This window comes from Schistocerca gregaria, chromosome 8, assembly GCF_023897955.1.
Source record: "Schistocerca gregaria isolate iqSchGreg1 chromosome 8, iqSchGreg1.2, whole genome shotgun sequence".
Lineage (NCBI taxonomy): Eukaryota > Metazoa > Arthropoda > Insecta > Orthoptera > Acrididae > Schistocerca > Schistocerca gregaria.
This window is the reverse complement of record NC_064927.1, coordinates 450,336,314-450,358,379: the sequence shown is the minus strand read 5'-3', so window position 1 is coordinate 450,358,379 and position 22,066 is coordinate 450,336,314. Positions and strand designations below refer to the sequence as shown.

At 40.9% G+C, this 22,066-nt stretch overlaps 1 protein-coding gene across 1 annotated transcript in view; it reads right to left on the bottom strand.

The window, feature by feature from the left end:
- LOC126284790 (probable E3 ubiquitin-protein ligase bre1) overlaps positions 1-22,066 on the bottom strand; it is a 339,859-nt gene that overhangs the window by 295,856 nt on the left and 21,937 nt on the right. The window contains exons 2-4 of the mRNA XM_049983953.1: positions 7,446-7,572; positions 7,146-7,290; positions 6,709-6,850 (exon numbers count right to left, since the gene is read on the bottom strand). Of these exons, the coding sequence (XP_049839910.1) occupies positions 6,709-6,850; positions 7,146-7,290; positions 7,446-7,572 (414 nt within the window). The remainder of the gene's footprint in view (positions 1-6,708; positions 6,851-7,145; positions 7,291-7,445; positions 7,573-22,066) is intronic.

The following is a 22,066-nucleotide window of genomic DNA, read 5'->3' as shown; positions in this document are numbered from 1 at the left end:
GAAAGGTTGAGGAGGGTGAAGGGTGGTGGGGAATGGGAACTGGCAGTTGGCAAGAAGGCAGCTAGGAGCAGGAGGTATTCAGACAATTATACTTTGTGTATATGCAATAGAGTTGACCAGTTGTTAGAGCTGAGTGGAGAGGAGCCTCTTGTAGCTGTGGATGTAGGGAACATGCAGCAGTCCTCAAGAGTTAGGAAGCCTAGGCCAGTTACAAAGTCTGACAGAAAGAAGAAGGTTCTGCTGCTACGTAGTTCGCACAGTAGAGGTGTGGGCCAGCAGTTGCAGGAAGTGTTGATGAGTGAGCACCAGCTCACCAGCATTGTGAAGCCTAGAGCAAGGTTGGCTCAGGTGCCTGACAGCAGAGGAGAGTTATGTATGAATTTTACGAAGGAGGGTCAGGTAGTGATAGTGGGTGGAGGAAGGAACTGCCTTGATAGGGATGGGGAATATGACCTTGCAAAGATAGCTACTCAAACTGGTGGCACTAATGTGCATTTCATGCAACTGTTTCAGCGTCATGATTGGCCTCATCTTAATGCGGCTGTTGAGCGCATTGACATGAGGCCGGAGAGGGCGCTGATGGCAGAGGGCATGGATCACATTTCAGTGGTGCCAATTGGGTCTATCAGTAGATCGGGTTTCACTAGGCATGGCCTGCACCTCAATACGTGTGGGAAGGGAAGTCTAGCAAAGTTTGCAGGTGACAGTGTAGTGGGTAGTGGTGGGATCACTCATGGAAAAATTCCTGTAGTAGTTGGTTTTAGAGCTGTTCCTTTTTTAGATTTAAGTCAGCTAATAGGTATACCTGCTTATAGGAAGTCCCTCTAACTAAGGGCCGACCTTCAGAGGACATCATGTTTCCAAGACGAGAAGGAATTAGCATATTTCATCAAAATATAAGCGGTATTAAAGTTAGTGAACTGTTTATAGATGTTGACTCTGAAATTCTTGGTATATCGGAGCACCACTTAAATAATTTGACAATTCAGAGGCTTCCTTTACCATGATACAGATTAGCTGACTGTTTTTCAAGGAGTTCCTTGTGGGGTGGTGGAGTGGCCTTTACAAATGTCTGCTTGTGTCTGTGTATGTGCGGATGGATATGTGTGTGTGTGCACGAGTGTATACCTGTCCTTTTTTCCCCCCTAATGTAAGTCTTTCCACTCCCGGGATTGGAATGACTCCTTACCCTCTCCCTTAAAACCCACACCCTTTCGTCTTTCCCTCTCCTTCCCTCTTTCCTGATGAAGCAACCATTGGTTGCAAAAGCTTGAATTTTGTGTGTATGTTTGTGTGTCTAACAACCTGCCAGCGCTTTTGTTTGGTAAGTCACATCATCTTTGTATATATAATTTCTTGGCAAATGGCTTTCCAAGACTGATATCTGAAATACTCCTCAATGATACAGACAAGGGGGAGATTGAGTCAATAATTAAATCACTGAAGACTAAGGACTCTCATGTGTATGATGGAGTGCCTAGCAGAAAATTATTTGTAATTTTTCCTTTAGGGATGGTCAGTTTTCTGAACAATTAAAGTACTCAGTAGTAAAGCCACTCTATAAAAAGGAAGAAAGGGATACTGTAGACAATTTTAGACCTATTTCTATGCCATCAGTGTTTGCTAAAGTTATTGAATAGGTTGTGTATGTGAGGATAATTGATCATTTTATATCACACGACTTGCTATCAAATGTACAGTTCGGCTTTAGATGTCGTTTAATAACTGAAAATGCTATATTCTCTTTTCTCTGTGAGGTACTGGATGGGTTAAACAAAAGATGCTAGGCATATAGGTCTGAGTGGGGTACAGTCAAGTGGGGGGAGAGGGGAGGCGCACCCCAGGGACCACTCATGTTCCTTATTTAGATAAATGATGTGCCCCAGAACATTAGCTTGGTTTCAAATAGTGCACTTCACGACCTAAGTTCGTGGCTTGTAGAAAATGAACTAACACTAAATCACAGTAAGACTCAGTTTTTATGGTTTCTAACACACAGTTTAACAAAACCTGATGTTTTAATTCACAGAATGGGCATATGATTACTGAAACTGAACAGTTCACATTTCTAGGCGTTCAGATAGATAGTAAACTATCATGGAAAGCCCACGTTCAGAATCTTGTTCAAAGACTTAATGCTGACGTTTTTACTATTCAAATGGTATCTGAAGTGAGTGATCACTCGACACGAAAATTAGTGTACTTTGCTTATTTTCACTCACTTATTTCGTATGGTATTATATTTTGGGGTAACTCTTCCCATTCTAAAAGCATATTTTTGGCAAATGGGCGATTCAGGCAGTAAGTGGTGTAAGTTAACAAACCTCTTGTAGACCACTGTTCACAAGTCTGGTTATTTTGACATTTGCCTCTCAATACATATATTCCTTACTGTCATTTCTTGTTAACAATATTAGCTTATTCCCAAGAATAAGCAGCTTTCACTCAGTTAATACTCAGCAGAAATCAAACCTGCATTTGTATCAGACTTGGAACTCTTGTGCAGAAAGATGTGCATCCATTTTCAATAAGCTACCACTTGAATTCAAAAATCTCAGCAGTAATCCATGCGTTTTCAAATCAAAACTGAAGAGTTTTCTCATGGATCACTCTTTCTATTCTGTCGAGGAGTTCTTTGAAAAATTAAGCTGATTCTTGTTGTATTGTTGATTGTGTATACTTAAATTTATGGAGTGACTTTTTTTGGGTTCACAAACATTTTATTTTTGACTGTTGTTACTTTTATGTTGCAATTTCATGTACTGACACATTCCATGACCTTGTAGATTTGCTCCTCAATTTGGTCCTCCAGAACTTGATGTGTAAATAAAAATAAAAAAAATTACAACACAACACACAGTCCCAGAGCAGATCAAATCTCAAACCTAGCTGGGAATTGAACCCGGCCCCCTCACATGGCATTATGCTGTGCTGACCACTCGGCTATCGAGGTCGACAAGCAGAGAGTGACAGTGAGAGAGATAAAGTAGCAGTGAAACAGGATGCAGATCAAGTCAAAGAAAAAGGAGACAGTGGTGGTCATTGAAAGACAGTGTCAGTAAAAGAGAAAGAGATATGATGGGAGGCAGTAGCAGTGGGAGCAAAACAGAGAAGAGGCAGTGGAAATAAAAAGAGAGATGAGTGGAGAACATACATAGGCTTGTGGGTCTGCACCCTCCCAGTCCGGCGAACTTTAACACAGACCTTTTGAATCAAAATTTTAAACACATAGCTATAAGGGGAAAGAAAGAAGTTTGACCCCTCAGAATTTTTGAGCTGCCAATGAACAGTGGAGTCAGTGGCAGTGGGAAAGAAATACAAAAGGAGACAGTGTAAGTGAGACAGGAGACAGTGGCTCCGGGATGTACTGCAAATACAGCAGACATTGTAAATGAGAGGTTGGAGACAGAGGTGGAGGCAGAGAAAGGCAGAAGGGAAGAATGTAAAGAAGAGAGCTCCCAGCTTCAATAGGAGAGAAAGAAACAAGTGTGGAGAGTGGCAACAAAAGAGAGGAGGCTAAATATCCACCAGTCACCAATTTTGGAGGGAGGGGGGCGGCAGTGTTGACTTTTGTCAGTTTTCCCCTATTGACCTGTGCCCATGTGTTAAAAATTTGCCCAAGTTCTTCCATCCTCTATACCAAAATGTTAAAGTCAAGTTAGGGATCGAAATACTGAGCAAACTCTCCCTAAGAACATGTGGAGAGGAGACAATTGTGGTTGAAGAGAAAGACAGCAGACTGTAAGCGAGAAAGAAAGAGACAGTAACAATGGCAGGGAAAAAGAATGTGACAAAGAAAATGGCAGTGCAACAGAGATACACTGAAAGCAACAGAGGAGACAGTGTTAAGAGAGAGACAGAAGGGATGAAGACAGTGGCAGTGGGAGAAACAGACAGGAAAAAGTGTGAATGAGAGAGAAAGGAGGCCATGGGAGATATTTAGACAGTGGCAGACAGGGAGATGCTGAATATTAAGACTTCTCTACAAAGAGAGACTGGCTAAAAAGATTCAAAATGTTCAGTGTTAAAAGAGTATGAATATGTTTGTATGCCAAAAATTTTGATGAGGAAGGTGGATGTGGTTCCCCTCTTCTCTGTTAATTTATTAAAGTAGAACATATTCACTTCATTTGTGTTCCAACAGAAGCATTTTTTTGCTGGTAAATATACAGCCCAGTTCATCAGATGTATCACATATTTACATAATGACAAGTCGTGTAAATGTGATAATGTGCAACATTTATTGTAATAATAAAGCTGTATCAGGCACTTTATGATAAACATTTGTATTGCTTCCATTTATACCTACATCGATACTCTGCAAGTCACGATACTGCATGTGGCTGAGTGCAGCCTGTACCACTACTAGTCATTTTCTTTCCTGTTCCACTCGCAGTCAGAGTGAAGGGAAAACAACTGTCTAAATGGCTCCATATGTACCCTAATTTCTCGAATCTTATCTTTGTGGTCCTTACACACAATGTGTGTTTGCAGCAGTCGAATCATTCAGCAGTCAGCTTCAAATGTCAGTTCTCTAAACTTTCTCAATAGTGTTCCCTGAAAAGAATGTTGCCTTCCATCCAGGGATCCCCATTTCAATTCCCGAGGAACCTCTATAATAGTTACGTGTTGTTCAAACCCACTAGTAACAAAACTAGCAGCCTGCCTCTGAATTGCTTCAATATTTTGCTTCAGCAATACTCAAGAATGGATCATACCGGCATCCAAAATGTGGTCTCCTTTACTGGTTAACCAATCTTTTCTAAAATTCGCCCAATAAACCAAAGTCGACCATTTGCTTTCCCAATAACAGTTCTCACATGCTCGTACCATTTCATATCATTTTGAAGAGTTAAACAATTTGACTGTGTCATGTAGGACATTAGTAATACATAACTAAACATTACATGTTTGTTCTTCGTATTTATCCACATTAAATTACATTTTTACGCATTTAGAGCTAGTTGCCATTCATGACACCTACTAGAAATTTTGTCTCAGTCTTCTTAATATCTTCCTAAAGTCACTCAACTTTGACACCTTACTGTACACTACAGCATCATCAGCAAACAGTCACAGTTTGTTGCCCACCATGTCCACCAAATCATTTATGTATATACAGAACAGCAGTCCTATCACACTTGCATGGGGCACTCCTGACAGTACCCTTGTCTCTGATAATCATTCACCATTCACCTTCGTTAAAAGACTGCAATGGGGCATTGTGTCAAATTCTTTCCGGGAATCTACAAATATGGAATATGCCTGTTGCCCTTCATCCATAGTTCGCAATATATCATGTGAGAAAAGGGGGCAAGCTCAGTTTCACACAAGTGATATTTTCTACAACCATGCAGATTTGTAGACATAAGCATCTCAGTCTCAAGAAAGTTTATTATATTCAAACTAAGAATATGTTCAACGATTCTGCAGCACACCGAAGTTAGGGATATTGGACTGTAATTTTGCAGGTTTGTTGTTTTACCCTTCTTATATACTGAAAAGCAGATTCAGAAGGATGTAGGTTGCAGTAGGTACTGGGAGATGAAGAAACTTGCACAGGATAGGGTAGCATAGAGAGCTGCATCAAACCAGTCTCAGGACTGAAGACCACAATAACAACATATACTGAAGTCACCTGCATTTCTTTCCAGTCATTTGGGACTTTGTGCTGGGCAAGAGATTCATGATAAATGCAAGCTACATAGGATGCCAATGCCATGGAGTACTCTTTGTGCAACCAAATTGCGATTCCACGTGGACCTGGTGAGTTATTTGCTTTCAAACCTTTCAGTTGTTTCTCTATGCCAGTTGCTTACCACTATGTCATCCATTCCAGAGTCTGTCTGATGGACAAATGATGATATATTTGTATGATTCTCCTATGTGAATGATTTCTTGAACATGAAATTTAAAACTTTGGGTTTTGTTTTGCTATGTTCAACTGCCACACCAGACTGGTCAACAAGGGACTGAATGCAAGCCTTAGACAGGCTTAACAATTTTTCATAGGATCAGAATTTTCTCATCCCAATATTCACCCCAAAGGCACCCTCCCCCCATCAAAACACTAAGCTGCTCCTTTTTTTTTGTTACCTGTAGAAGATGATGAATAAATGACTGAATATGATACAAAGTAATAAAAGAACTATGGATCATTAGACCACTTTTTGCTGGAAGACATTTCTTTGACAGGTTACCAAATGATATAAATAATTTCCATAGAAAACCTTTGTAGGAGATTGAAAACAGTTATTAACTCACTTAATGATTTCTAAACTTCATTATTTGCTATAGATGAATGCATAGTTTTTGGGGATGTGTACTGATAAAAAGCTCTCAGACTTCCAGCCACATTGAGTGTTTAAAATCCATGAAATCATGGATTTAAGCCACTCGACATGGCTGAAAGCCTGAGAAATTTTTTTCTATTATTTGTTGTATAATTTTTTTGCATACATATATTTCCAGCATACTAGCAGCCACAATATTTGCTTAAAAATATCTGACCCATATTAGCTAATGTGTTATTTCTGTGTATATTATATTTAAGATATGACTATTAATGTGGATGTCAAAAAATGATTATGTTCAAGACTGTAAAGCTGTCATGGGCATGTAAAGAGTGTTATTATTGACAAATAACACACATCTGACAAAAATATTTACTTTGGCAACTTTACTGTAAATAAAAATTGAAACAATCACCTCTTATTGCTTCTATTTGATTCTTCTTTGCCTTTTCTGATTCCAGTAACTTCCTTTTGTGCAAAACAATTATTTCCAGCCTCTTTATACGCAACTGTAAGTTGTTTCTTTCAGGTACCATTGGAAACAAGTTATACACCGCCTGTGAAAATGAATCTACTCAATGAAAGTATCAGCCCTAGGTACAGACTATTATAATGAATGTTATAAGCCTGACAAGTCTTTTTTTAGGATTCATAACACTAAACTGTAGGACCATAGCATAATCTCATGTTGCTATATAAATATGAGTGAATATTTAGGTTTAAGACATTTTTGATTAATTGATACTGATATGTCACTTAACTTCTCCTGTGACAACAAAATATTCAACTACTAATTTCTGGGATATATACTTCACACAAAAACCATAAAAGAAAAACTGTATGAACACTGACCTCATAGCCATTCCACAGCTTTTCATATTTAGTAACTATATTTTGATACCTTTCTGTTTGTTCTTCAGTTCTTATTTGTTCAAGAGTCACCTGCTTTTTGAGGTCACATCGTAGCTTTTCCACCAAAAGGCATGAATCGTTCGTGCTATAACATTTAATACAAGAAAACTGAGAGTACATGTAAGCATACAAAGTGGTTGGAAAGAATGAACACTTGTTTAAGGTAACATGGTATACTGATTTAAAAAGTAACAAGATAGCCAACACATTTTTGATATGCCACATTGTGAAAAGTTTTACCTTTGAATACTATTCTCCACAATTCTCTGTCTGTTGAGAGTTGCTTTAATATCTTCTCTATAGGTACTCAACTGTTCTTCAGTAGCTTTAATTTCAGCACGCATTTTCTGCAGTACATCCCGCAGATCTTAAAAATGAGAATACCATACATGTTACTCAAACAAAGAAGAAAGTATGATGCAAAGAAAATGGAAGCCAAATAATTTTACTTTAAAGAGCCCCTTTACTGTATTAGTGATTTATGTTTACATTTCATACTCAATTTCTTCATATACTTCATAAGTCATCCACAATAACCATTTTTGTATGCCAAATATATAGTCAGTTACTATTTAGGATATATTTTTTTAATTTGCTTCCACTGTCCACAGAGAAAAATGCATAGTAAAGTTGGTGACAACTATACAATTGGCCTCTATCGAAGAGTATTACTAGCCATAATCCGATTATTATCAGAAGAAACAAAACTGGCATCCTATGGATCAGAGAGTGGAATGTCAGATCCCTTAATCCAGCAGGTAGATTAGAAAATTTAAGAAAGGAAATGTATAGGTTACAGTTGGATATAGTGGGAGGTAGTGAAGTTTGGTGGTCAGGTGAACACAGGGTGATAAATACAAAATCAAATGTCAGTAATGCAGGAGTAGGTTTAATAATGAACAAAAAGATGGAACATGGATAAGCTACTACTAACAGCATAGTGAACACATTATTGTAGCCAAGATAAACATGAAGCCCATACCCAATACAGCAGTACAAGTGCATATGCCAAGTAGCTCCACAGAGGATGAAGTAATTGAAGAAATGTATGATGAGAGAAAAGAAATTATTCAGATGGTTAAGGGAGACAAAAATTTAATAGTCATTGGGGACTGGAATTTGATAGTAGGAAAAGGAAGAGAAGGAAAAATAGCAGGTGAATATGGAGTGAGGGAAAGGAAAGAAAGAGGAAGCCACCTGATAGAATTTTGCAGTTGACTTAAGAATCATGAAAGAAGGTTGTACCCATGGAAGAGTTCTGAAGACATCAGAAGGTTTCAAATTGATTATATAATGGTAAGACAGAGATTTCAGAACTAGATTTTAAATTGTAAGACATTTCCAGGGGCAGATATGGACTCTGACCACTATTTATTGGTTATGAATGGAAAATTAAAACTGAAGCAACTGGAAAAAGGTAAGGATTTAAGGAGCTGGAACCTGGATAAACTGAAAGAACCAGAGGTTGTAGAGAGTTTCGGGGGGAGCATTAGGAAACAATTGACAAGGATAGGGGGAATGAATACAGTAGAAGAAGAATGGGTAGCTTTGAGAGATAAAGTAGTGAAGGTGGCAAAGGATCAAATAGGTAAAAATACAAGGCCTAGTACAAATCCTTGGCTAACACAAGAGATATTGAATTTCAATTATGAAAGGAGCAAATGAAGCAGGCGAAAGGGAACAGAAAGGTTTTAAAAAAATGAGATTGACACAAAGTGCAAAATGGCTATGAAAGAATTGATAGAGGACAAATGTAATGGTTTAAAAACATTTTTCACTAGAGGAAAGATAGATACTGCCTGCAGGAAGATTAAAGAGACCTCTACAGAAAATGGAAACAGCTGTGTGAATGTCAAGAATGCAGTTGGACAATCAGTCCTAAGCCAAGAAGGGAAGACAGAAAGCTGGAACTTATATAGATGATCTATAACAGGGAGATATACTTGAGGGTAATATTATGGAAATGGAAGATGGCAAAGATGAAGATGAGGTGGGAGATATGGTACTATGCAAAGAATTTGACAGAGCAATGAAAGGCCTACATCAAAACAAGGACCCAGGAGTTGACAACATTATGTCGGAACTACTGATAGCTTTGGGAGAGCCAGCCATGACAAAATTGTCCCAGCTGGTGTGCAAGATGTATGAGACAGGTGAAATACCTTCAGACTTCAAGCAAAATATAATAATTCTCATTCCAAAGAAAGCAGATGCTAACAGGTGTGAAAATTACCATCCTATCAGTTTAATATGTCATGCTTGTAAAATACTAGTACAAATTCTTTACAGAAGAATGGAAAAACTGGTAGAAGCCAACCTCAGGGAAAATTAGTTCGGATTTCAGTGACTTACCTTAGGAGATAGATCAAAGAAAGACAAATCTACATTTATAGAATTTGTAGCCTTAGAGAAAGTTTTAGACAATGTTGAATGGAATACTCTCTTTCAAATTCTAAAGGTGGCATGGGTAAAACACAGGGAGTGAAAGGCTATTTACATTTTTTACAGAAACCAGATGGCAGTTATTATTATAAGAGTCAAGGGGCATGAAAGGGAAGCAGTGGTTTAGAAGGGAGGGAGAAAGGGTTGTAGCCTATCTCTGATGTTGGCCAATTTGAATATAGAGCAAGCAGTAAAGACAACAAAAGAAAAATTTGGAACAGGAATTAAAATCCTGGGAGAAGAAATAAAAACTTTGAGGTTTGCCAATGACACTGTGATTCTGTCAGAGACAGCAAAGGACTTGGAGGAGCAACTGCATGGAATGAATAGTAACTTGAAAGGAGAATACAATATGAACACCAACAGAAGCAAAACAAGGCAAATGGAATGCAGTTGAATTAAATCAGGCAATGCTGAAGGAATTAGATTAAGAAATAAGACACTTAAAGTAGTGGAAGAGTTTTGCTACTTGGGCAGCGAAATAAGTGATGATGGTCAAATGTAGAATGGCAATCGCAACAAAAGCATTTATGAAGAACATTGAGTATAGACTTAAGCGTCAAAAGTTTTTTCTTGGAGTGTAGAAAGATGGATGATAAACAGTTTAGACAGGAAGAGAATAGAAGCTTTTGAAATGTGTGCTACAGAAGAATGCTGAAGCTAGATGGGTAGATCACATAACTAATGAGGAAATACTGAACAGAACTGGGGAGAAAAGAAATTTGTGGCACAACCTGACTAGAAGAATAGATCAGTTGGTGGGACACATTCTGATACATCAAGGGATCACCAATTTAGTACTGGAGGGAATTGTGTAGGGTAAAAATCATAGAAGGAGACCAAGAGATGAATACAGTAAGAAGATTCAGAAGGATGTATGTTGGAGTAGTTACTTGGAACTGAAGAGCCTCGCACAGGATAGAGTAACATGGAGAACTGCATAAAACCAGTCTTTGGACTGAAGACAACAACAACAGCCCTATTATTGATTTTTTTTTCCGTCCTGAGAACTGGCTTCTCTGGCCATTTATAGGTTTTATTTCAAATCAAAACCACGAATGTGATGTTATTTTTATCTACTCGCCAAATGGCAACAGGAGAACATGGTTTCAAAAGAATATATAAAATTTAATTGGATAGAATAAAAAATCTACTCACCAAGCAGTAACAGAACGCATGCATAAAAAAGGGTTGTAATTAGGCAAACTTTTGGAGACAGTGACTTCTTCAGGCAGAATGGTTGAAGGGGTAGGAAGAGGGGTGAAGGAAAAGGACTGGAGAGGTCTAGGAAAAGGGGTAGATTTCGAGAAAGTCATCGAGAAATGCAGGTCATGGGACACTGCATCAGATGAGATTTGAAAACATGAGAGCTTAAAAGTAGAAGACAGGATAATATGCAAGAGAGAGATTACTGTATAAAAAACATCATGCATGAGGTAATAAGAGTGAAAAGCTAACTATATTGTACAAAACAGAGGTGGGCAGTGAGAAATAGACGGGTAAGACAATGAAAGATGTAGAAAACTAAGACAGAGTGAAGAAAAGAGAACTCTCCAAACTCCACAGGTGGAAACTAGTGCTACAACATATCCTTGGTTCTTGTCACCCACCTGGCCTTAATTTACATTAGTTTCTTCCATCTCACCACTTCTTCACAATAACTACTCTTTTTTTCGCTCTGTTTTAGTTTTCTACATCTTTCATTGTCTTACCCATCTATTTCTCGCTTACCCCCCCTCCTGCCCCTGCCCACATCAGTTACATATGATACACTTAGGTTTTCACTCTTATTAACACATGCATGATGTTTAAGCAGTAATATCTGTCTTGCCTATAACCCTGTCTTCCACCTTCATGCTCTCAGGTTTTCAAATCTCGTCCAATGCAGTCCCCAACAATCAGACTTTCCTTCTCATCCCGTGTGGTAAATCTCCCCTGACTCACGGTTCTGGCTGACTTTCCTGAAATCTATCCCTCTTCCTAGACCTCACCGGTCCTTTTTCTTCACCTATCTTCCTGCCCCTTCAACCCTTCTGCCTGAAGAAGGAGCCACTGGCTCCGAAAGATTGCCTGATTACAACCCTCTTTTGTGTGTCTGTTCTGCCACTGCTTGATTAGGCCCATCAGCCTGTGGCAGTAGATGTGCTTCAAGTTTGGTGTATATCCTTTGGCAAGAAGGTTGGATCTCTGTGACCTGTGAGGCAAACTTCCCCTTTTCTCAGGTACATGCACCCAAACAGTCTCTTTTCTTTGCGTTATTTAATGACAAATGTATGTTCACAAGTTGTGAACAAGTTTTGGATCTTATTGAGCCTTCTTATATGCCTGTTGTTTATTGTGTTTGAAATACCCACAATTGGTAGCCCCAACAAGAAAATGGACACCAAGCGGAAGGTTAACTGAGAGTCAACACTGCCTACAGCCACCACAATGTGTTGTTGTTGTTGTTGTTGTCTTCAGTCCTGAGACTGGTTTGATGGAGCTCTCCATGCTACTCTATCCTGTGCAAGCTGCTTCATCTCCCAGTACCTACTGCAACCTACGTCCTTCTGAATCTGCTTACTGTATTCATCTCTCGGTCTCCCTCTACGATTTTTACCCTCCACGCTGCCCTCCAATGCTAAATTTGTGATCCCTTGATGCCTCAAAACATGTCCTACCAACCGATCCCTTCTTCTAGTCAAGTTGTGCCACAAACTTCTCTTCTCCCCAATCCTATTCAATACCTCCTCATTAGTTACGTGATCTATCCACCTTATGTTCAGTATTCTTCTGTAGCACCGCATTTCTAAAGCTTCTATTCTCTTCTTGTCCAAACTAGTTATCGTCCATGTTTCACTTCCATACATGGCTACACTCCAAACAAATACTTTCCGAAACGACTTCCTGATACATAAATCTATATTCGATGTTAACAAATTTCTCTTCTTCAGAAAAGCTTTCCTTGCCATTCCCAGTCTACATTTTACATCCTCTCTACTTCGACCATCATCAGTTATTTTACTTCCTAAATAGCAAAACTCCTTTACTACTTTAAGTGTCTCATTTCCTAATCTAATTCCCTCGGCATTACCTGATTTAATTTAACTACATTCCATTATCCTCATTTTGCTTTTGTTGATGTTCATCTCATATCCTCCTTTCAAGACACTCTCCATTCTGTTCAACTGCTCTTCCAAGTCCTTTGCCGTCTCTGATAGAATTACAATGTCATCGGCGAACGTCAAAGTTTTTACTTCGTCTCCATGAATTTTAATACCTACTCCAAATTTTTCTTTTGTTTCCTTTACTGCTTGCTCAATATACAGATTGAATAACATCGGGGAGAGGCTACAACCCTGTCTCACTCCTTTCCCAACCACTGCTTCCCTTTCATGCCCCTCGACTCTTATGACTGCCATCTGGTTTCTGTACAAATTGTAAATAGCCTTTCGCTCCCTGTATTTTACCCCTGCCACCTTTAGAATTTGAAAGAGAGTATTCCAGTCAACATTGTCAAAAGCTTTCTCTAAGTCTACAAATGCAAGAAATGTAGGTTTGCCTTTTCTTAATCTTTCTTCTAAGATAAGTCGTAAGGTCAGTATTGCCTCACGTGTTCCAACATTTCGACGGAATCCAAACTGATCCTCCCCGAGGTCCGCATCTACCAGTTTTTCCATTCGTCTGTAAAGAATTCACGTTAGTTTTATGCAGCTGTGACTTATTAAACTGATAGTTCGGTAATTTTCACATCTGTTAGCACCTGCCTTCTTTGGGATTGGAATTATTATATTCTTCTTGAAGTCTGAGGGTATTTCGCCTGCCTCATATATCTTGCTCACCAGATGGTACAGTTTTGTCAGGACTGGCTCTCCCAAGGCCGTCAGTAGTTCTAATGGAATGTTGTCTACTCCGGGAGCCTTGTTTCGACTCAGTTCTTTCAGTGCTCTGTCAAACTCTTCACGCAGTATCGTATCTCCCATTTCGTCTTCATCTACATCCTCTTCCATTTCCATAATATTGTCCTCAAGTACATTGCCCTTGTATAAACCTTGTATATACTTCTTCCACCTTTCTGCCTTCCCTTCTTTGCTTAGAACTGGGTTGCCATCTGAGCTCTTGATATTCATACACGTGGTTCTCTTCTCTCCAAAGGTCTCTTTAATTTTCCTGTAGGCAGTATCTATCTTACCACTACTGAGATAAGCTTCTACATCCTTACATTTGTCCTCTAGCCATCCCTGTTTAGCTATTTTGCACTTCCTGTCGATCTCATTTTTGAGACGTTTGTATTCCTTTTTGCTTGCTTCATTTACTGCATTTTTATATTTTCTCCTTTCATCAATTAAATTCAATATTTCTTCTGTTACCCAAGGATTTCTAGCAGCTCTCGTCTTTTTACCTACTTTATCCTCTGCTGCCTTCACTACTTCATCCCTCAGAGCTACCTATTCTTCTTCTACTGTATTTCTTTCCCCTATTCCTGTCAATTGTTCCCTTATGCTCTCCCTGAAACTCTGTACAACCTCTGGTTCTTTCAGTTTATCCAGGTCCCATCTCCTTAATTTCCCACATTTTTGTAGTTTCTTCAGTTTTAATCTACAGGTCATAACCAATAGATTGTGGTCAGAGTCCACATCTGCCCCTGGAAATGTCTTACAACTTAAAACCGGTTCCTAAATCTCTGTCTTACCATTATATAATCTATCTGATACCTTTTAGTATCTCTAGGGTTCTTCCATGTATACAAACTTCTTTCATGATTCTTAAACCAAGTGTTAGCTATGATTAAGTTGTGCTCTGTGCAAAATTCAACTAGGCGGCTTCCTCTTTCATTTATTAGCCCCAATCCATATTCACCTACTATGTTTCCTTCTCTCCCTTTTCCTACACTCGAATTCCAGTCACCCATTACTATTAAATTTTCGTCTCCCTTCACTATCTGAATAATTTCTTTTATTTCATCATACATTTCTTCAATTTCTTTGTCATCTGCAGAGCTAGTTGGCATATAAACTTGTACTACTGTAGTAGGTGTGGGCTTCGTATCTATCTTGGCCACAATAATGCGTTCACTATGCTGTTTGTAGTAGCTTACCCGCATTCCTGTTTTCCTATTCATTAATAAACCTACTCCTGCATTACCCCTATTTGATTTTGTGTTTATAACCCTGTAGTCACCTGACCAGAAGTCTTGTTCCTCCTGCCACCGAACTTCACTAATTCCTACTATATCTAACTTTAACCTATCCATTTCCCTTTTTAAATTTTCTAACCTACCTGCCCGATTAAGGGATCTGACATTCCACGCTCCGATCCGTAGAACGCCAGTTTTCTTTCTCCTGATAACGACATCCTCTTGAGTAGTCCCCGCCCGAAGATCCGAATGGGGGACTATTTTACCTCCGGAATATTTTACCCAAGAGGACGCCATCATCATTTAATCATACAGTAAAGCTGCATGTCCTCGGGAAAATTACGGCTGTAGTTTCCCCTTGCTTTCAGCCGTTCGCAATACCAGTACAGCAAGGCCGTTTTGGTTAATGTTGCAAGGCCAGATCAGTCAATCATCCAGACTGTTGACCCTGCAACTACTGAAAAGGCTGCTGCCCCTCTTCAGGAACCAGATGTTTGTCTGGCCTCTCAACAGATACCCCTCCATTGTGGTTGCACCTACGGTACGGCCATCTGTATCGCTGAGGCACGCAAGCCTCCCCACCAACGGCAAGGTCCATGGTTCATGGGGGGGTGTTACGGGACAGCAATATGAAGACAATTTCAGTGCAGATTTTGACTTTCCTATGCAAGGAACTCCAAACAGTGGATGACCTTCCATAGTGGTCACAAGCTTTTCATCCATCGTTAACAGTGTCTCAGCCATGGCTTGAAGCAACCAGAATTACGGCCTCTTATGCTGGAACTTTCTTTCACCGCATATGGCATTTTAAGTAACTATATGCAGTTTGTACTAACAATTAATGCAGTGGACTCTGATGTATTGGTTTTGCTGTCAGACATTATTCAGAACAGGCTAGTGCAGAATAAGTACTAACATCTAAAAACCACTTCATTAAACAGGGTCTGCAAATCAGATGATCAGTGATCCTACAGTGAACAAGTTGTTAATAAAGCACCACCCAATTTTTGGCACCATTTACATGTTATTATTAACGAAACAGACATAGTGATTGCAACTCTACATCAATACAGTTAAGCCAGTTGTCACTTCCAGTTAAAACAGTGATGATTACGTAGTTATATGCTGATGTCATCAAGGCAACAATCTCCATCATCATACAAGCAATTTCAGACTTTACAGCAACCAAATGACTGAGAAGAAAGAATGAGAGCTTGTGCCCTTCAAGAAAATGCTGCCTCAGGGCAATTCCACCACTCTGAGCACCAAAATATAGAAAAACAGCATGGGGAGTATCACCTGCCAGTGTGTTGGTATCACAACCGGTTCAGAGCCCAGGCTAGGAAGGGCAACATACTTCTTGTGCATGTCATTTAGTCTTGCTAGGGATGGATAGGATGTGTGCATGCTGTATGCATACAAAGGATGAGATTTCCTCAGTTCACAAACACTGAATGCATTTTTTGGCTATGGTCAGCTGCTTTCAGGCTGTTGTCCCAGAGTGTAGTGGTGGCTGAGAATCTGCCATGTCATATGGGGCATTTCAGATGTCGGTTGCTTGTCCCATGGGCTCTGCTTCTGATACACCTCCTATCATATCTGATGTGATGGATCTGCCCTCACAACAGGGTGAGAGACAGGTGATAACATTTGTTTCACTCGAGACAGAGGGCCAATGTGGAGACTGGACATCTGGCCTTGCATATTTTCCCTGTGAGTGAACAGGTGGCGCTCCTTCAGCAGGGTCCAGACACACACAGGTGGGCAGGGTTTGATAGTTATCAGGAGCTCCAGCATTAGGTACGTTATGGAGCCCCTTAAAAGATATCATTCAGGGCTGGAAAGAATGCCTATGTTCACGCAGTATGTCTGTTGTGGAGGAGAGGGGGCATCATCCAAGATGTGAAGGCAGCCTTGCTTGCCACTATTGAGCATGCAGGATGCAGTTGTCTGCAAGTTGTAGCTCATATCAGCACTAACAATGGCTGTTGCACATGTTCTGAGTCCATCCACAGCTCATAAAGGCAGTTGACGGAGGTGGCCTCACACACAGTGCGCAAGCAGAACCTGCAATTTGCAGCACTGTTTCCAGAATTGATCTGTGTCCTTCAGTTTGGAGGTGAGTGGAGGATCTAGATGTCGACTTTGTGATGCTATTGACTGCAGATTTCTGGACCTGCTTTATCAGGTGGGTAATTATAGGACTCCCTTTGATAGGTCGGGGGTGCACTACACAAAACAAGCAGCTACTTAAGTAGTAGAGTACTTGTGGAGTACACATGAGGGCTGTGTAAGCTAGGCCAGTAGCTTGAGGTACTCTGATGAACATTTGCCAGTTGATATGCAGATAGCAAAATCAGACTACGTTCAGAGCAAGGACACTTTGACTGTCAAAATTTTATCAGTGTACTGTTGAAGTATTGGTAATAAAGCTGCACCCCAGGAAAGTTCTTGACTCAAATTATTCTTGGGACTGACAGCTGGCTGAAACCTGAAGTAGAAAGCTCTGAGACATTTAGTGAGTCACAGAATGTACATCGGAAAGACAGATTAGATGCCATAGGAGGGGGGAGCGTATTAGATGCCATACAAGGGGGAGTGTTCGATGGAGATAACAATGACAAAAATATTGTCTCTATTGAGGTCAAAACTAAGTGTAACAGTAAAGTCTTCTGGTCATGTGTAACAGGTCTAGGTGAAACCAAGCTAATTGTTGGATGTTTCTAATGGCCACCCAACCCCACTGTAACAGTTCTAGATTCATTCAAAGAAAGTTTACGTTCAGTACCGTATAAACACCTAGATCATGCAATACTGGTTGGCATCTACTTCAACCTACTGAGTATAAACTAGGATGTCTATATGGATTAATTGCAGGGGGTACAGATAGACAGTCTTGTGAAATACTTTTGAACATGTTTTCCAAAAACAGTCTTGAACAGCTAGTTTGGCAGCCCACATGCAATGGAAACATCTTGGACCTTGTAGCTACAAACAGGCCAGACCTTATCAACGACAGCAATACAGAGATGGTGACTAGTAATCATGATATCATCATAGCGACTATGGTTATGAAAGTTAATGAATCTATCTAGAAGGCTAGGAAATCGTTTCTTCGGGAAAGAGCAGATAAGCAGTTGTTAGCATCATACATAGACAATGAATTGACATCATTTAGTTCCAGTGTGATGGTCTTATAGAAATTATGGACAAATTTTAAACAGATTTTAAATCACGCTCTGGAGAAATATGTGCCTAGTAAGTGGATTAATGATGGAAAAGACCTACCACAGCTTAACAATGAATTATGGCAAATGCTGAGGAATAATGGCTGTTGCAGTCTCAGTTCAAAAGAGAATGTGCAAATGATGACATCCAAATGTTGATAGAGATTCGTGTGTCTGTGAAAAGATCTATTAGTGAAGCATAGAACAACTAGAACTGTCCTACATCAGCAAAATATCTGGCCAAGAAAGTTCTGGTCCTATGTAAAGTCGCTAAACACATCAAGGCTTCCACCCAGTCACTCGTTGACCGATCTGATGTGGCAGTAGAAGATAGCAAAACAAAAGCCAAAGTTTTAAATTTCATGTTTAGGAAATTGTTCACACAACATGTCATTGTTTGACCATATGGCCGATATAGTAATTAACATCCCTGGCACAGAGAAACGACTGAAACAGTAGGAAACAAGTCATCAAGTCCAAATGGAATCCGAATTCGGTTTTATGAAGTGTACTCTATGGCATTGGCTCTTTACTTAGCTTGCATTTATTGTGAACTTTGACCCAGTGATAGTTCCATGTGATTCAGCTCTCCGGGGGACACCACCTTGATGAAGCACTGTCCGTGTGGTTGGAGAGGCTTGCGTATCCGCGGGAAGCTGAGGGCTATGCGAAGGTAGAGGACCTACTGCCGGAAAGGCCTCAGCCAATGGATCAGACTAAGAGTGTCCCACAACGTCCCTGCTTCCCTATCTACCCCTAGTCCTACCCTATTCCCTGACCCAACCCAAGGTGTGTTGCAATCCATGCTGAGGGGTGTGTGGCACATGGGAAGATATGTCGCAAACGGAGCCTCAGGGATACCGGGTGACCTCCCTGAATAATTAGCCTTACACTGCTCGGGTATTTGTGGTGTGGATCTTCTAGATCCCCAAATCTCGTGGGACCAACACTGACACGACCATAGAAAAATAAAAAGAAACTGAGGGGCAAATTGAGACCTCAAATACCCAAACATTGGGGACTGAACCAATGGAAGGCACTTCCACTACTGAATCAGGGTCTAGACTTGAGCCAGAAGTGGGAACTGTAACTGAGAAGCTAGGCCAGATTAAGATCAAAGGTTTGTCTGGGGTCTGAAGAAGGAAGCTACTCAGGGAACAGAGGGAAAAGGAAGGAAAAGAATGGCTTCCTAAACAAAAATGAAGGGAAGTAAAGGGACTAGAACCCAAGACCCCAGGAATAAACTGTCTCAGATTGAAGGGGACACGCAGACCCCCACAACATCAAAGACAGGTAGCAAGTGGATAAGGGAGGAATCAAAGACTCCCTCCTCCCTGGATAAGCGAGTCCAGGAAAAACCGAGGCAAGAAATAGGGAAACAGACCTATAGTAATGTAGTCTCGGTTTTTAGGATGGCAGTTATCCAGGAAGGTTATCCACTGGTGGCTATTACATCACAGCAGGAGGAATTAGTACAGATTGCCCTCTTTGAAAAGATTGGGGGGGACGCTGGCCCAGGTCCTAACTTCAGGAGGGTCTATCTAGATCGTGGTGCACTCAGTTTTATCTGTGAGAGGTGCACACAGTAGAATGGCTCAAGGACAAGGTGCCCATGATATCCCCATGGGATGATGCAAAGCTGCTGGTCAAGACGGCAGCGGAGCTTCTTAAGACCGCAAAGATATCATTATGGGTACCCAAGATCCTTAATGAAGTCTCTCCCAAGACCCTGTTCGGGAAAATAGGGGCCCAAAAATCCCAACAGAAGACTGGAGAGTGATTAACCAGAAGGTTGTTCCAGAAGGACGAACCCTAGTGGTGGAGGTTGGTGAGAAGTCCCTGAAGGCAATGCAGGAGCAGGACCTGAAACTGTTTTTAGGGTTCTCGCACGTCACCGTCAAGGTTCTCAAAGACCTCAAAGATGGCAGTAAGACGGAGCCTGGAGGTGCTGCAGATTAATCTGCAGTGCAGTAAAGGGGCCTCTGCTGCCCTGGGCTGCTGTCTGGGGAGACAGGAAGTGGACATGGCCCTGATACAAGAACCCTATTTATACAAAGGGGGTGTATTGGGCCTCGGAGGCACTGGAGGTAAGTTGATCTATGCTAGAAATCTAAGAAACTCCAGAACATGCATTTATGTTAGAAACAGCATTTCTTTCGTGCCAATGATGGATTTCTGCTCTAGGGACTTAGTGACCATCAAAATGCAGCAATGTGAGGAAGGTATCACGAGGGAAAATGTCTTGGACTCAGCATAGCTTCCTTACAAAGACAGTGTCCCCCTCCCTTGTAGGTGAGGAGACTGGTAGAGACTTGCCATCGGCAAGGTGCCCAACTGCTGGTGGGGTGCGACACCAATGCCCACAACCTAGTGTGGGGCAGCAAGGACACCAACAGTAGAGGTGAGTACCTTCTTGAATTCCTCTTAGCTAACAACTTAGAGGTCCTTAATAGGGGCAATGAACCTACATTCAGGAATAGCAGAAGGGAAGAAGTAATTGATGTCAAACAATGACATGTGGTGTTGGAGCCATCCTCATCGGACGACATTTACATTAAATTCCAAGGTTGAAATGGGAATCAGACAGACCAGGACTTATAGAAAACCCAGGAAAACAGACTTGGATACATATATGAGGGACCTTGACTTAGGCTTATCAGAAATTAAAACCACGACAAGGAAGCCAGTAGAATTTGAGGAAGTAGCAAAGGCTGTTACCTCTGCCATAGTGACCTCATATCAGGACAACTGCACAATCACCAGAAAGTGCACAAACAGGAGCGTTCCTTGCTGGAAAAACAAATTGGAAATGCAAAGAAAACAAGTACAGAGACTGTTTAATATTGCTAGATGTAAAGGACAATGCACTAAATATGGTGAGGCCCTTGTCAGTTACAATCTTGCAATAAGGCAAGCAAAGGAGGCATCCTGGAAGGCATTCTGTGAGGAAGTGGAAAGCATGGCTGCACAAGTCAGACTTCACAAGATTCTCGCTAGAGTACCAACTAATCCAGGAGGTACATTGAGGTAGGAGGATGGGGAATATACAAAGACAGCACATGAGATGCTGGAATTGCTCCAAAAAACTCACTTTCCTCAATATGCTCTGCCGGATAACACAGACAATGGTTCTCAGACACTGGAAGAAAGGACTGGGAATCGGCCAAGGAGTGTGTGAACTTCAACAAAATCCAGTGGGCGGTGGGAACATTCCAGCCATTCAAGTCATCTGACCCAGATGGAATTTTTCCAGCTCTCCTGCAACAAGCAGGAGGAAAGCTTATAAGAATCCTATGCAGGCTGTTCAGGGTTAGCTTAGCAGTAGGAATCATTCCAATGTTTGGAGGGCAGTGAAGGTTGTCTTCATTCCAAAACCAGGGAGAATTGATCATACCAAGGCCGAGGACATGAGACCAATCAGTCTGTCCTCCATTCTGAAAACATTGGAAAAACTGGTCAATGTATACGTTGGGGAGAGGAAACTATGTAGGGTCCCTCTACACCTGAACCAACACGCATACCAACCAGGTAAATCATGTGAGACATCTCTTCACCAACTCGTCAGGAAGGCGGAAAAAGCACTTCACTTCCAAGAAATAGCCCTCTGCATCTTCCTGGATATTGAGGGGGCCTTTAGTAACACGACCTTCGATTCCATGGTAAGGGCAGCAGAGGTGCATGACCTGGGGACCACTATATGTAGGTGGACCAGAGCCATGCTTAGTGGAAGGAAGGTAAAGGCTACCATGATGAATGAAAAGATGGTAATTAAGACCACTAGAGGCTGCCCACAAGGAGGAGTTTTGTCTCCTCTATTGTGGAATCTAGTGGTGCATGAACTCATTGAGGCACTAAATTCCAGACAATGTATCTGCCAAGGATACGCAGATGACCTTGTCATAGCAACACTTGGCAAATTCACTGACACAGTCAGGAATATGGCACAAGGAGGGTTGGGTATTGTGCAAAAATGGTGCATTAAACAGGATCTGTGAGTTAATCCTAAGAATACTGTTGTGGTGCCATTTACAAAGAGACATATTCAGCATGCAAGTTGGAATCTAAAGCTCTTCGAT